We start from the raw sequence: 13,499 nt of genomic DNA, 5'->3' as shown, positions 1-13,499 counted from the left end.
TTTCCACACTGTAAGTAAACTAATCTTTCTGGGTGAAGAAGTTTCTCCTCATCTCTGTCCTAAATGGTCTACCCCGTATTTTTAAGCTGTGTCCTCTGGTTCGGGACTCACCCATCAGCAGAAACATGTTTCCTGCCTCCAGAGTGTACAATCCTTTAATAATCTTATATGTCTCAATCAGATCCCCTCTCAGTCTTCTAAACTCAAGGGTATACAAGCCCAGTCACTCCAATCTTTCAACATAAGATAGTCCCACCATTCCAGAAATTGACCTCGTGAACCTACGCTGCACTCCCTCAATAGCCAGAATGTCATTCCTCAAATTTGGAGACCAGAACTGTACACAATATTCCAGGTGCGGTCTCACCAGGGCCCTGTACAGCTGCAGAAGAACCTCTTTGCTTCTATACTCAATCCCTCTTGTTATGAAGGCCAGCATGCTATTAGCTTTCTTCACTACCTGCTGTACCTGCATGCTTACCTTCATTGACTGGTGGACAAGAACACCCAGATCTCTTTGTACTGCCCCTTTACCTAACTTGACTCCAGTTAGGTAGTCGGAGAAAGTGAGGACTGCAGATGCTGGAGATCAGAGCTGAAAATGTGTTGCTGGAAAAGCGCAGCAGGTCAGGCAGCATCCAAGGAGCAGGAGAATCGACGTTTCAGGCATCAGCCCTTCTTCAGGAAGAAGGAATGGTGCCCGAAACGTCGATTCTCCTGCTCCTTGGATGCTGCCTGACCTGCTGCGCTTTTCCAGCAACACATTTTCAGCTCCATTTAGGTAGTAATCTGCCTTCCTGTTCTTGCCACCAAAATGGATAACCACACAGTTATCCACATTAAACTGCATCTGCCATGCATCTGTCCACTCACCTAACCTGTCCAGGTCACCCTGTAATCTCCTAACATCCTCCTCACATTTCACCCTGCCACCCAGCTTTGTATCATCAGCAAATCCGCTAATATTACTTTTAATACCTTCATCTATATCATTAATATATATTGTAAAAAGCTGTGGTCCCAGCACTGATCCCTGCGGTACCCCACTGGTCACTGCCTGCCATTCCGAAATGGAGCCGTTTATCACTACTCTTTGTTTCCTGTCAGCCAACCAATTTTCAATCCAAGTCAATACTTTGCCCCCAATACCACGCACCCTAAATTTGCTCACTAACCTCCTATGTGGGACTTCATCAAAAGCTTTCTGAAAGTCCAGGTACACTACATCCACTGGATTTCCCTTGTCTACCTTCAGAGTTACATCCTCAAAAATTTCCAGAAGATTAGTCAAGCATGATTTCCCCTTCATAAATCCACGCTGACTCTGTCCTATCCTGTTACTACTATCCAGATGTGTCGTAATTTCATCCTTTATAATAGACTCCAGCATCTTTCCCACCACTGAGGTCAGACTAACTGGTCTATAATTTCCTGCTTTCTCTCTCCCACCTTTCTTAAAAAGTGGTACAACTTTAGCCACCCTCCAATCCTCAGGAACCGACCCCGAATCTATCGAACCCTGGAAAATAATCACCAATGCATCCACGATTTCTCGAGCCGCCTCCTTCAGTCCCCTGGGATGTAGACCATCAGGCCCCGGGGACTTATCAACCTTCAGACCTAACAGTCTCTCCAACACCAAATCCTGGGAAATATAAATTCCCTTCAGTTCAGGTCCTTCAGCCACTGTTACCTCAGGGAGATTGCTCGTGTCTTCCCCAGTGAACACAGATCTGAACTACCAATTCAATTCTTCTGCCATTTCTTTGTTCCCCGTAATATATTCCCCTGTTTCTGTCTTCAAGGACCCAATTTTAGTCTTAACCATTTTTTTGCCTTTCACATACCTAAAAAAACTTTTACTATCCTCCTTTATATTTTTGGCCAGTTTACCTTCGTACCTCATTTTTTCTCTGCGTATTTCCTTCTTAGTAATCCTCTGTTGTTGTTTAAAAGCTTCCCAGTCCTCCATTTTCCCCACTCATCTTTGCTATGTTATACTTTTTCTCTTTTAACTTTATATGTTTCTTAACTTCCCTCATCAGCCACGGCCACCCATGCCTCCTCCTGGGATCTCTCTTCCTTTTTGGAATGAACTGATCCTACATCTTCTGCATTATACACAGAAATATCCACCATTGTTCCTCCACTGTCATCCCTGCTAAGGTATTGCACCATTGAACTTTGGCCAGCTCCTCCCTCATAGCTCCATAGTTCCCTTTATTCAACTGAAATATTGTCACTTCCGACTGTACCCTCTCCCTCTCAAATTGCAGATTGAAGCTTATTGTATTATGGTCACTACTTCCCAATGGCGCCTTCACTTCGAGGTCCCTGATCAATTCTGGTTCGTTGCACAACACCAGATCCAGAATTGCCTTCTCCCTGGTCGGCTCCAGCACCAGCTGTTCTAAGAATCCATCTCGGAGGAACTCCACAAAGTCTCTTTCTTGAGGTCCAATACAATCCTGATTCTCCAAGTCTACCTGCATGTTGAAATCCCCCATAACAACTGTAGTAACATCTTTGCAACAGGCCAATTTCAGCTCCTGATTCAACTTACACCCTACATCCAGACTACTGTTTGGGGGCCTGTAGATAACTCCCAAGAGGGACTTTCTGCCCTTAGAATTTCTCAGCTCTATCCATACTGATTCCACATCCCCTGATTCTAGGTCCCCTCGCGCAAGGGACTGAATAACATCCCTTATCAACATGGCCACCCCACCCCCTCTGCTCGTCAGTCTGTCCTTACGACAGCACGTGTAGCCTTGAATATTCATTTCCCAGGCCCTGTCCACTTGAAGCCACATCTCAGTTATCACCACAATATCGTATCTGCCACTTTCCAAAAGAGCCTCAAGCTCATCCATCTTATTTCTGATGCTTCGTGCATTCATATATAGTATTTTTAATTTGTTACTGCCCTCACCCTTCCCATCAACTCCTATTTCACTCAACCTTACAGCATGATGCCTTTTCCAGTTTTCTGCCTCATTGATACAGTTGTCTTTCTTGACTTCCCTTGTTCTAACTTTCCCTTCAATTTCCTTCTTAAACATCCAGTCTGTCCCCTCCCCCCCGCTACTTAGTTGAAACGTAGCTGTGTTGCAGTAGCAAACCTGCCTGCCAGAACGCTGGTCCCCAACCTATTAAGGTGCAAACCGTCTCTCTTGTAGAATTTATGCTTACCACAAAACATACCCCAGTGATACAAGAATTTAAATCCTTGCTTCCTGCACCAGTTCCCCAGCCACAAGTTCAAGTCCATTATCTCCCTGTTTCTGGCCTCACCAGCCCGAGGAACTGGAAGGAAACTGGAGATAACCACCTTGGACGTCCTGCTTTCCAGCTTTCTTCCGAGTTCTCCGAAGTCCTGCTGTAATATGTTCCTCCTCTTCTTCCCGACATCATTTGTGCTGACATGTACCACCACCTCTGGCTCTTCACCTTCATCCTTGAGGATTTCCTGCACTCTGTCTGTGATGTCTTTAATCCTGGCACCAGGATGGCAACACACCATCCTTAAGTCCCAACTGTTGCCACAGAAACCCCGTTGAGTTCCTCTCACTGTGGAGTCCCCTATTACCACGGCTCTGTGTGATGTCTGACTCCTCGGCTCTGCCTCCACGCCAACTTTTGATTTACAGACCTGGCCGCCTTGCGGACTGGCAGTGTCATCAGTCTCTACTGTTTCCAAAAGGTTCAACTTGTTCCTGACAGGTACTTCCCCCTTGGTCTTTTGCACCTGTCTCGTCTCTGCCTTCCTCATCGTCTGCTCTCTTCTGGTATGGTCGGTGTGATAACCTCGCTGAAGGTCTTGTCCAGAAAGATCTCATTCTCTCGGATGAGCCTAAGGTCCTCGAGTTCTTTCTTCAGTGCTGCAGTATGCTCTGTCAGTAGCTGAACGTGCACACACTTTCCACACTTATACAAGCCAGACACACCAGAGTAGTTGACCTCCCACATCATGTATGTAGCACACTGAACCAGCTGGGCAGTCATGTCTTCACCCTCTTCAACTGTGGCGTAATTACTTCACTCAACTTCCTTGTCGAAGACTCCTGAGCCAAAGACTCTCTCTTCTCTCAACTGGAACTTCCCTGGACTCTTTTTTGGGGGCAAGTCTGTGGACTTTAAAGTTAGGTTAGAGGAGGCCCTACTTTGTAGGACCTGGGGTCTAGAACACACCCACTCAAATAACAATCACTTACCTTCCCAACCGGCTCTGCATTCTGACTTCACTTCCGCCCAGCTCCCACTGCTCTCTGCTGCAAAAAGACCGTTGGCACATGTTCTGGAACCGCAGAAAGCTTCTTCCTGCAGCGATTATCGATCTGAGCCTGAATATATTCTGCTTTAAGTGTCCTCTTCAGGAATTTTTTTCCCAACAGATCTGGTCTGAGACTAACACTAACTCTTCAATTTAAGGTAACCCAGTTTGATATCCTCTCCTTCTCAAGAACACTGATCTATTCAATCATCGTCATGCAGAACAGCTGGAAACTCAGAGAAAAGCCCCAAAAAATCACTCTTTGAGCTTTAGGTGTTCCCTTTAAGCTTGCAAAAGAGAATAACATGCGTATGAGCCTGTTGCATCACTCCTGTGCATTACGACACAGAGTAAACCCCTCGGCTAATTTAAACCAGCAACACAGAAAAGAATCACCCCGTGCTGTAAACCTGTTAAAACTCGAGAGGCAAAGAACTATCCCAAAAGTCACTGTTTAAAGTTGAAATTAAAAACTTTATCCTTTAAGTCCAATAAAGAATATTAAAGCCAACACCTATTTACAATTCCTTTCTCTTAAAACCTTTCTTTTACCTCCCACTCGACAATACTAGTGCAATAAAATATCCCCATTAAGATTGACAAAACTAATTCACATTTCAAAACTAGTCAGCTTTGCCGAATCTCCTTTGTAGATTTTCCTCTGTAGAATCTCTCCAGGTCAGCCGCGATGTTCTGCTGCGCAAACCCCCCACAGACAGGTACCTTTCAGCTAGCAATCTGCATTTGTTGGTCTTTGGCAGTTCGCCCCCTAACTGTTCAGAATGTCTGGTTTATACCCCAAAACATTGGATCATTTCATTGGTTTTAACATTAGCAAGATACCAAATTCAAATTTGATTGGATTTTGGTATCTTGGGGCATAATTTAAACTGATAGACCAGATTTGAGTTTGTTTTTGGTTCATGGCAACCCATCTGCTGCTATCTGTTTTGACCAGTGTTACATGTTACTGTAACATGACCCTCTGTGCTTTGTCAGTCCTTGCTAGCTTTTCAACTCTCTTAAAGATACAGTACACCTCTACACCTTCATAACACTGTGTCAGTGACTTGTACAAACTCTCCCAGCATTGGCTGCAGCCAGTGTTAGCTAGTCAAGGTGCTGCATTACTGAGTCACGACAGATGTACAGCCATGCAACAGGGCATTTATTGCTTGTGCAAGAAGCTAGCTTTCCCCCACCCCCGACCACCCCCACCCTCCTATTTAGCTCTCAGGGCTCCCCCCCCTCCCCCCCCCCCCCCACCCACACACACACACACACACACACACCCGGCATTCCTGATGAAGGGCTTCTGTCCAAAACATTAATTCCCCTGCTACTTGGATGCTGCCTGCCTTGCTGTGCTTTTCCAGTGCCACACTTTCCGACTATGAAAAGTTTTGATCCTGTGTTTGAGGAAAGATATTGCAGCTTTATAAGACTTTGGTGAGGCCACACGTAGAGTATTGTTATCACTTCTGGTCACCACATTTTATAGGAAGGATTTGGAGGCTTTGGAGAGGGAACAGAGGAGGTTTACCAGGATGCTGCCTGGACTGGAGGATATCAGCTATAAGGAGACTGTTTCACTGCAGCAGTGGAGGTAGAGGGGAAGCTTGATAGAAGTCTATAAAATTGAGATGCATGGATAGAGTTGACCATTAGAGTCTTTTCCCCAGAGTTTAAACTAGGGAGCATGCATTTAAGATGAAGGGGAAAAGTTCAAAGGAGATGTGAGGGGCAAATTATTGAACACAGAGAGTGATAGGAGTTTGAAGCACTGGCAGGGGTGGTGGTAGTGGCAGATACAATAGGGGCACGAAGGGACTTTCAGGTAAGTGTATGGATGTGCAAGGAATGGAGGGATATAGTCGAATATTGGAAGGTATTTGTTTCATATGGGCATCATGTTCAGCAAAACACTGCAGGCTGAAGGGCCTGTTCCTGTCCTGTACTGTTCTATTTTCTACATCATTTCAGCTCAGAGAAAGTTTCACTGGGATGATCCCTAGGATTGTCTTATGAGCAAACGCTAAACAGGTTGGGACTCCATTCACTGGAGTTTAGGGGAATGAGAGGTGATCACATTGAGACCCACAGGATTCCTAAGGAGCGTGACAGGGTCAATGCTGAGAGGGTGTTTCTCCTCAAGGGAGAGTCTAGGACCAGAGGCCACAGTCTCAGAATTAAGGGGCACCAGTTTAAGACTGAGATGAGGAAGAATGTCTTCTCTGACAGGATTGTGAGCCTTTGAGTTCCTTGCTCCAGAGAGTTGTGGGAGCAGAGTCCTTCTGTATGTTTAAGACTGAGATGGAGAGATTCTTGAACAGCCGGGGAATCATGGTTCCAGGGAAAGGGCAGGAAAGTGGACATGAGAAATTTCAGATCAGCCATGATCCTAATATCTGGTGGACCAGGTTTGAGAGCCTGAATGGCCTCGTCCCATCCCTCTTTCTTATGGTCTTATGAGATAACTGTGAATAAATGTGTTTCAATGGCAATCTGAGTTGGTTTAAGCAGGAGGAACTTTGGAGGGAAATGGAGGCAAATGTCAAAGTCAAGCCTTGATCATCTAGCTGCAAAGAAACACTTCCTCTAGATATATAACCAGCGTCACCATCCACATGCAGCGTAAATGCTCCTCCCATCACACAGCCCAATATAAGAGCAACTCCACCACATCCTGCTCTCTCCCTCACCGCCCGAGCTGTTGGTTTTCAGAGTGAGTGAGAGAGAAAGCCTCATTCACCTCTCACCAGGTAACAGTCTGTCAAGACCCAGTTGGAACTCTGTGCAGTGCCCAGTGACAAGCTTCACTCACACTCTGTACTGCCACAACCACACAAATGGACAACAAGAAGAATTTCAAGAAGGAAGTCTTACCCCATTATTCAAACACATTAACATCAGTCGTGTCTCTCGCTGATATCGCCATTCGTGCTTCTGACACAGCTCTCAGTGAGGCTGACAAGAGAAGCTTCACATCCAAGGTGAAAGAAGCTCACTCAGAAATTCAGAAGGCAGTGAGAGGAGGGGAGAAGGTCAGAGGTGAGGTGGATCGTAAGACCGAAGATATTGCACCAGAGAATCCTGACTCTGAAATAGAAAGCTTGAGAAAGCAGCTGGAGGATGTGGACAAGCAATTAATAGCAGCGGAAACTGAGAAAGACAAGACCAGAGATGAACTTCATCATGCCCGGGCTCAGCTGTTGTACATGACAGAAACTCAGGACAGAGCTAACAGTATGAAAGCAGAGAAAGAAACTCTTCGTAACCTGGGCTATGGTCTGTTTATCATCCCCTTCATCGGTAAGTTCATAGAGCATTCAGCACAAATCCTTCCATTTCTCCAGCTCCCTCCTGTTCATGTGTCAAGTCCCACTGTGTGGACAGTGAACTCACTCCTCACTCTCTGACCGTGTTCCTCACAAAAGCTTCCAGAGAGTGTGACTAAAGTCAGTGAATTCATATACTCCTGTTTCTGGAACTGGGGAGAGTCATTCAGAGGGAAAAGTGAATATGGACTGAGGGAGTGAGGGTGATTGGTCACTGAGGGACTGAGGGTGATTGGTCACTGAGGGAGTGAGGGTGATTGGTCACTGAGGGAGTGAGGGTGATTGGTCACTGAGGGAGTGAGGGTGATCGGTCACTGAGGGAGTGAGGGTGATTGGTCACTGTGGCAGAGAGAGTGATTGTTCACTGAGGGAGTGAGGGTGATCAGTCACTGAGGGAGTGAGGGTGATTGGTCACTGAGGGAGTGAGGGTGATTGGTCACTGAGGGACTGAGGGTGATTGGTCACTGAGGGAGTGAGGGTGATCGGTCACTGAGGGAGTGAGGGTGATCGGTCACTGAGGGAGTGAGGGTGATTGGTCACTGAGGGAGTGAGGGTGATTGGCAACTGAAGGACTGAGGGTGATTGGCAACTGAGGGAGTGAGAGTGATTGGTCACTGAGGGAGTGAGGGGGATTGGTCACTGAGGGAGTGAGGGTGATTGGCAACTGAGGGAGTGAGAGTGATTGGTCACTGAGGGAGTGAGGGGGATTGGTCACTGAGGGAGTGAGGGTGATTGGTCACTGAGAGAGTGAGGGGGATTGGTCACTGATGGAGTGAGGGTGTGTTGGGAAGCAAGGGTGATATTTTGGGGTGACCCAGAGGTTAGTTGATTTGAATGTCTCGGAAGTTCCTTCAGCTGATTCCATCCTTGGATTGGTCACTCTCTGACTACATTCAAGTCTGGGTAGCAGAATGAGAAATGTGCTCAGAGAGAGATCTCACATTGAACATGATGGCAAGGCAAATCAGAACTAACTCAGCTTGTGGAACAAGAACCTGATAAACAGAATGTGGAACTTGTGAAATGTGACAACACAAACGGCTGAAGGATGAATCATCAGACAGACTTCCTGTGTGAGCTGGACCAGTCAACTGGGTCCTGTGTCCTGAGTCCCCAGTGCAGAAACAATAGGGCCCAGTGCAGAAAGGCTTCAGATAGGTCTCAGTGCAGAAATACAGCCAGGAGACAGGGAGAAACACAACTCCATGTACACAGGCCCTTCATTCACTCTGCCCACTGTCACATACATTCTCTCTCCTGTAGGAATCCCGATGGTTGTCAGCACTTTGAAAGAAATCAAGCGTTGTAAGGATACCATTGAAATGACAACAGAAACCAAGGGAAATTTGGAGAGGGAATGTGATACGAAACAGGAAAATCTGAAAAAGTGTTATGACACAATAAAGGATCTGAAAGAAAAGCGAGTGGACTATGAGTGGACTATGGAGAGGGAGAGAGCAGAATTGAAGAGAAGGAAAGAAGAGGGAGCTGAGCTGTTTGATGCACAGAAAAAGGTGAGGGATGCTCTGTATTACCTCATAAACCTCCAGGGTTCCCTTAAACTGTTACAAGACCTGAGCACTGAGGAGATCTTCAATGAAATTGAAGAAATCAGAGACTCTCTCAAAGAAGTTTTCACCACCATCCAAAAGGAGAGTTTCGATAAGGAATTGCTGTGTGATTCCCGAATTGACAGAAAGCTCAGTGACCTGGAGGAGAAATTTAGAGTTTACCAGGATTTATGAGCGATAGACAAATACAGAAATGAGACTGGGAGTATGGCAGGGAAAAACTCACCGATTGGGGCTTCATGTTCCTGAGAGAATTTCCTGTAATAATAACAGAAAATGCAGGAGAAATTCAGCAGGTTTAACAGTGTCAGTGGAGAGAGAGTGAGCGTCAGACCTGACTCAAAATGTTAACTTTGTTTCTTTCTCCACATATACTGCTCGGCTTACTGAGTTTCTCCAGCATGTTCTGTTTTTCTTTCAGATTTTCAGTATTCACAGTATTTGGTTTTTATTTCATGTAATTCCCCCTGCCCAGGGTAATTCCTGGATTCCTTCTGCTTCCTACCCCAATCCCTGCTTAGCATAATTCTCTGTGTTTGTAGTTCGCTCCCTGCGATCGAGTCAAATATATTTCACTGAGTACAGCCTCTCAGTCCCAGCTTTTATTGGGTCATTGGCTGGAGTGGGCAAGAGTAACAATTGTAAATGTTAAACACAAGAAATAAAATTATTCAAATGGTTCTGGAGTTCTCTCTTTTCCACTTCTTGTTGCAGTTTACCAAGTTATTCAATTTCGAAATGTCTCAAAGCAGAAAGGTGAATGGGGTTCAGCTGGGCTTAATGGGGACCATGACCACGAAGGCTTGGAGAATAGGTACAATTCCACAGTGATAATTCCCCACACCAGGCTGATTGACTGAGTCCACAGCAGAATGGCATGGAAGAGATTTCCTGACAAGACAAGCACTTTCAGAAAAGGAAATGCTTAATAAGACCATGAAACATAGGATCAGGAGGAGTCCATTCGGCCCCTCGAGCCTACACCACCATTCAATAGGATCATGGCTGAGCCAACATCTTGCCCTTTCCCCACACCCCTTGAATCCCCGACTGATCAAGAATCTACCTCAGCCTTAAATATACACAAGGACTCTACCCCAACAGCTCTCTGTGGTCAGGAGTTCCAAAAACCCACATTCCCCTGAGAGAAGAAATTCCTCTCGATCTCAGCCTGAAATTGGTGTCTCTATATTCTGAGACTGCACGCTCTGGCCCTCAGCATTTCGCCTGGTCAAACGCTTCAGTTTTAACTGTCTTCGGATAATTATATCTTTTAACTCCAGCCAAGATTTGTTGCCCAGTCCCAATTGCCCTCCAATAGTCTGGCTTGCTGGGACATTTGAGGGGCATTTAAGAGGCAATCATGTTGCTGTGACCCGGTAGTTCCATATAAGACAAATCAGGTAAGAATATCAGATTACCTCCCATAAGGTTAAAAATTACACACCACCAGGTTATAGTCCAACAGGTTTATTTGGAAGCACTAGCTTTCAGAGTGCTGCTCCTTCATCAGGTGATTGTGGAGCAAAAGATCGTAAAACACAGAATTTATAGCAAACGTTTACAGTGTGCCGTAACTGAAATTATATATTGAAAAAGACCTGGAATGTTTGTTAAGTCTCTCATCTTTTAGAATGACCATGTTAGTTTCAGTGCTTTCATGTGTAAATCACAAAACATTTAAAAGTTACATTCTCAAGTGAACTTTAACAACTGGTGTCATGTCGGCCCAGATAATGTATTGAAGGTGTGAGCTTCCCTGTGTGAGACTGTCTGTGCCACAATGGTCAGACTGATTCTCATCTAAAAAAGGGATTTGTGTGTCTGTGTGTGTGTATGAGTGTGTGTAGGAGTGTCTGTGTGTGTATGTGTATGTGTGTATGTGTGTGTGTATGTGTGTAAGTATGTGTCGGTGTGTATGTATGTGTGTGTGTATGTGTCTGTGTGTATGTATGTGCGTGTGTGTGTATGTGTGTATATGTGTCTGTGTGTATGTATGTGTGTGTCTGTGTGTGTGTATGTGTGTGTATGTTGTATGTCTGTTGTGTGTCTGTGTGCATGTGTGTATATGTGTGTCGGTGTGTGTATGTGTGCGTATCTGTGTGTATGTGTGTGTGTGTGTATGTGTGTGTGTATCTGTGTTCATGTGTGTGTGAGTGTATGTGTGTGTGTGTATGTGTGTGTGTATCTGTGTTCATGTGTAAATGGGTGTATGTGTGTGTGCGTGTGTGTGTAGGAGTGTCTGTGTGTGTGTGTGTGTGTATGTGTGTGTGTATCTGTGTTCATGTGTGTGAGTGTATGTGTGTGTGTGTGTGTATGTGTGTGTGTATCTGTGTTCATGTGTAAATGGGTGTATGTGTGTGTGTGTGTGTATAGTGCAATGGGGTCACCTGTAGTATGACATGAACCTAGGGTCCTGGTTGAGGCCCTCCTCAGGCTATAACCAAGGTCAGTCCCCATGGGGAGGGCCTCAACCGGGACCTTGAATTCATGTCACACTGTAGGTGACCACCATTACAGTATATACACACACACAGACACTCACACAGGCGCACCCACACACACAGACACTCACACAGGCGCACCCACACACACAGACACTCACACAGGCGCACCCACACACACAGACGCTCACACATTCTCCGACAGACCCATGCACTCACGCAGACCCTCTCTTATTCGCTCACACAGACGCTCCCACACTCACACATGCACCCTCTCACAGACTTATACATGCAGCAATTATTTCACACAGAGGCTGGTGGGTGTTTGGAACGCTTTGCCAGCAGAGATGGTAGAGGCAGACACGGAAGATTCATTTAAGATGCATCAAGACAGATGCATGAGTAGATGGGGAGCAGAGGGATACAGGTGCTTAGGAATTGATAGACAGGTTTAGACAGTACATTTGGATTGGCTCAGGCTTGAAGGGCTGAAGGGCCTGTTCCTGGGCTGTAAATTTTCTTTGTTCTTTCTTTGTTTTTTTACACTCAGACTCACACACATACACACACTGTCTCACAGACACACAGATAATCCTCTCCACAACTCCCCCTCTCTCCCCCCGCCCCATCCACCACCACACACACACACACACACACACACACATATATATAAGTTTCTGGGGTGTATTTGTATTTGCAGAATTATATTTTCCTTTGCTCAAAAACTGCACAAATCCATGTAAGATTCTGTAAATCCATTTTTTTTAGATGAGAATCAGTCTGACCATTGTGGCACAGACAGTCTCACACAGGGAAGCTCACACCTTCAATACATTATCTGGGCCGACATGACACCAATTGTTAAAGTTCACTTGAGAATGTAACTTTTAAATGTTTTGTGATTTACACATGAAAGCACTGAAACCAACATGGTCATTCTAAAAGATGAGAGACTTAACAAACATTCCAGGTCTTTTTCAATATATAATTTTAGTCACAGCACACTGTAAACTTTTATTATAAATTCTGTGTCTTACAATCTTATTCTCCACAACCTGATGAAGGAGCAGCACTCTGAAAGCTAGTGCTTCCAAATAAACCTGTTGGACTATAACCTGGTGGTGTGTAATTTTTAACTTTGTACACCCAGGTCCAACACCAGCACCTCCAAATCATGCCCGCCATAAGGGACATTGCTGAACCAGACGGGTGTTTCCAAGAATCGATGTTAGCTGTCATTGTCCCCAACATGGGGATGAGCTTTCAACTCCAGGTTTCCTGATGACTGGGAAGTCCCGAAGCAGGGGTCACAGCCCAAGGATACAGGGTAGGCCATTTCAGACTGAGATGAGGAGAAATGTCTTCACCCAGAGAGTGGGGAGCCTGTGGAATTCACTGCCCCAGAGAGTGGCTGCAGCCAAAACATTGAATGTTGTCCAGAAGGAATTAGATAGCATCGTTAGGCCTAAAGGATCAAAGGTTATGGAGAGAAAATGGGTGTAGGGACAGATTGGATGATCAGCCATGATCATGTTGAAAGACAGAGCAGGCTCAAAGGCCTACTCGTGCTGCTATCTTCAACATCATTCATTCATTTGAAATGGCACCAGTAGCCGTGGTGGGATTTGATCCCATGCCCCACAGAGTCCCCTCCTCTGGGGGGGGTGGTTCTGAACTTCCCTCTGAGAGAATTAGAGAACTGCTTATGTGGTTCCACCTTTTAAGTGAGGTGGTAGAGATGAACCAGGAAATTACACACAGGTGAGTCTCATGTCAGTGGTAGGGAAACTATTAGAGAAAACTCTGAGGGTGTGAATTAAAAAGGGTGTTAATTAGGGATAGTCAGCATGGTTTTGTCAGAGGGAGGTCATGC

At 45.5% G+C, this 13,499-nt stretch overlaps 1 protein-coding gene across 1 annotated transcript; it reads left to right on the top strand.

The window, feature by feature from the left end:
- Positions 1 to 6,981: 6,981 nt before the first annotated feature.
- LOC140482560 (uncharacterized) lies at positions 6,982 to 9,863 on the top strand. Its single transcript, XM_072580088.1, has 2 exons — positions 6,982 to 7,585; positions 8,875 to 9,863. Exons 1-2 carry the CDS (start codon positions 7,123 to 7,125, stop codon positions 9,354 to 9,356), a joined length of 945 nt encoding a protein of 314 aa, XP_072436189.1. The 5' UTR covers positions 6,982 to 7,122; the 3' UTR covers positions 9,357 to 9,863.
- The last annotated feature ends 3,636 nt before the right edge of the window (positions 9,864 to 13,499 follow it).

The sequence above is a fragment of the Chiloscyllium punctatum genome, chromosome 11 (genome assembly GCF_047496795.1).
Source record: "Chiloscyllium punctatum isolate Juve2018m chromosome 11, sChiPun1.3, whole genome shotgun sequence".
Classification (NCBI taxonomy): Eukaryota; Metazoa; Chordata; class Chondrichthyes; order Orectolobiformes; family Hemiscylliidae; genus Chiloscyllium; species Chiloscyllium punctatum.
The sequence above is the reverse complement of the archived record's forward strand: the minus strand, read 5'-3'. Positions and strand labels throughout refer to the sequence as shown.

What these genes read in the sequence shown, in the direction of transcription:
- LOC140482560 (XM_072580088.1), top strand. Translation starts at nt 7,123, where the DNA reads ATGGACAACAAGAAGAATTTCAAGAAGGAAGTCTTACCCCATTATTCA. An exon ending in GTTTATCATCCCCTTCATCG is followed by an intron (nt 7,586 to 8,874) that starts GTAAGTTCATAG and finishes TCTCTCCTGTAG; the next exon opens with GAATCCCGATGGTTGTCAGC.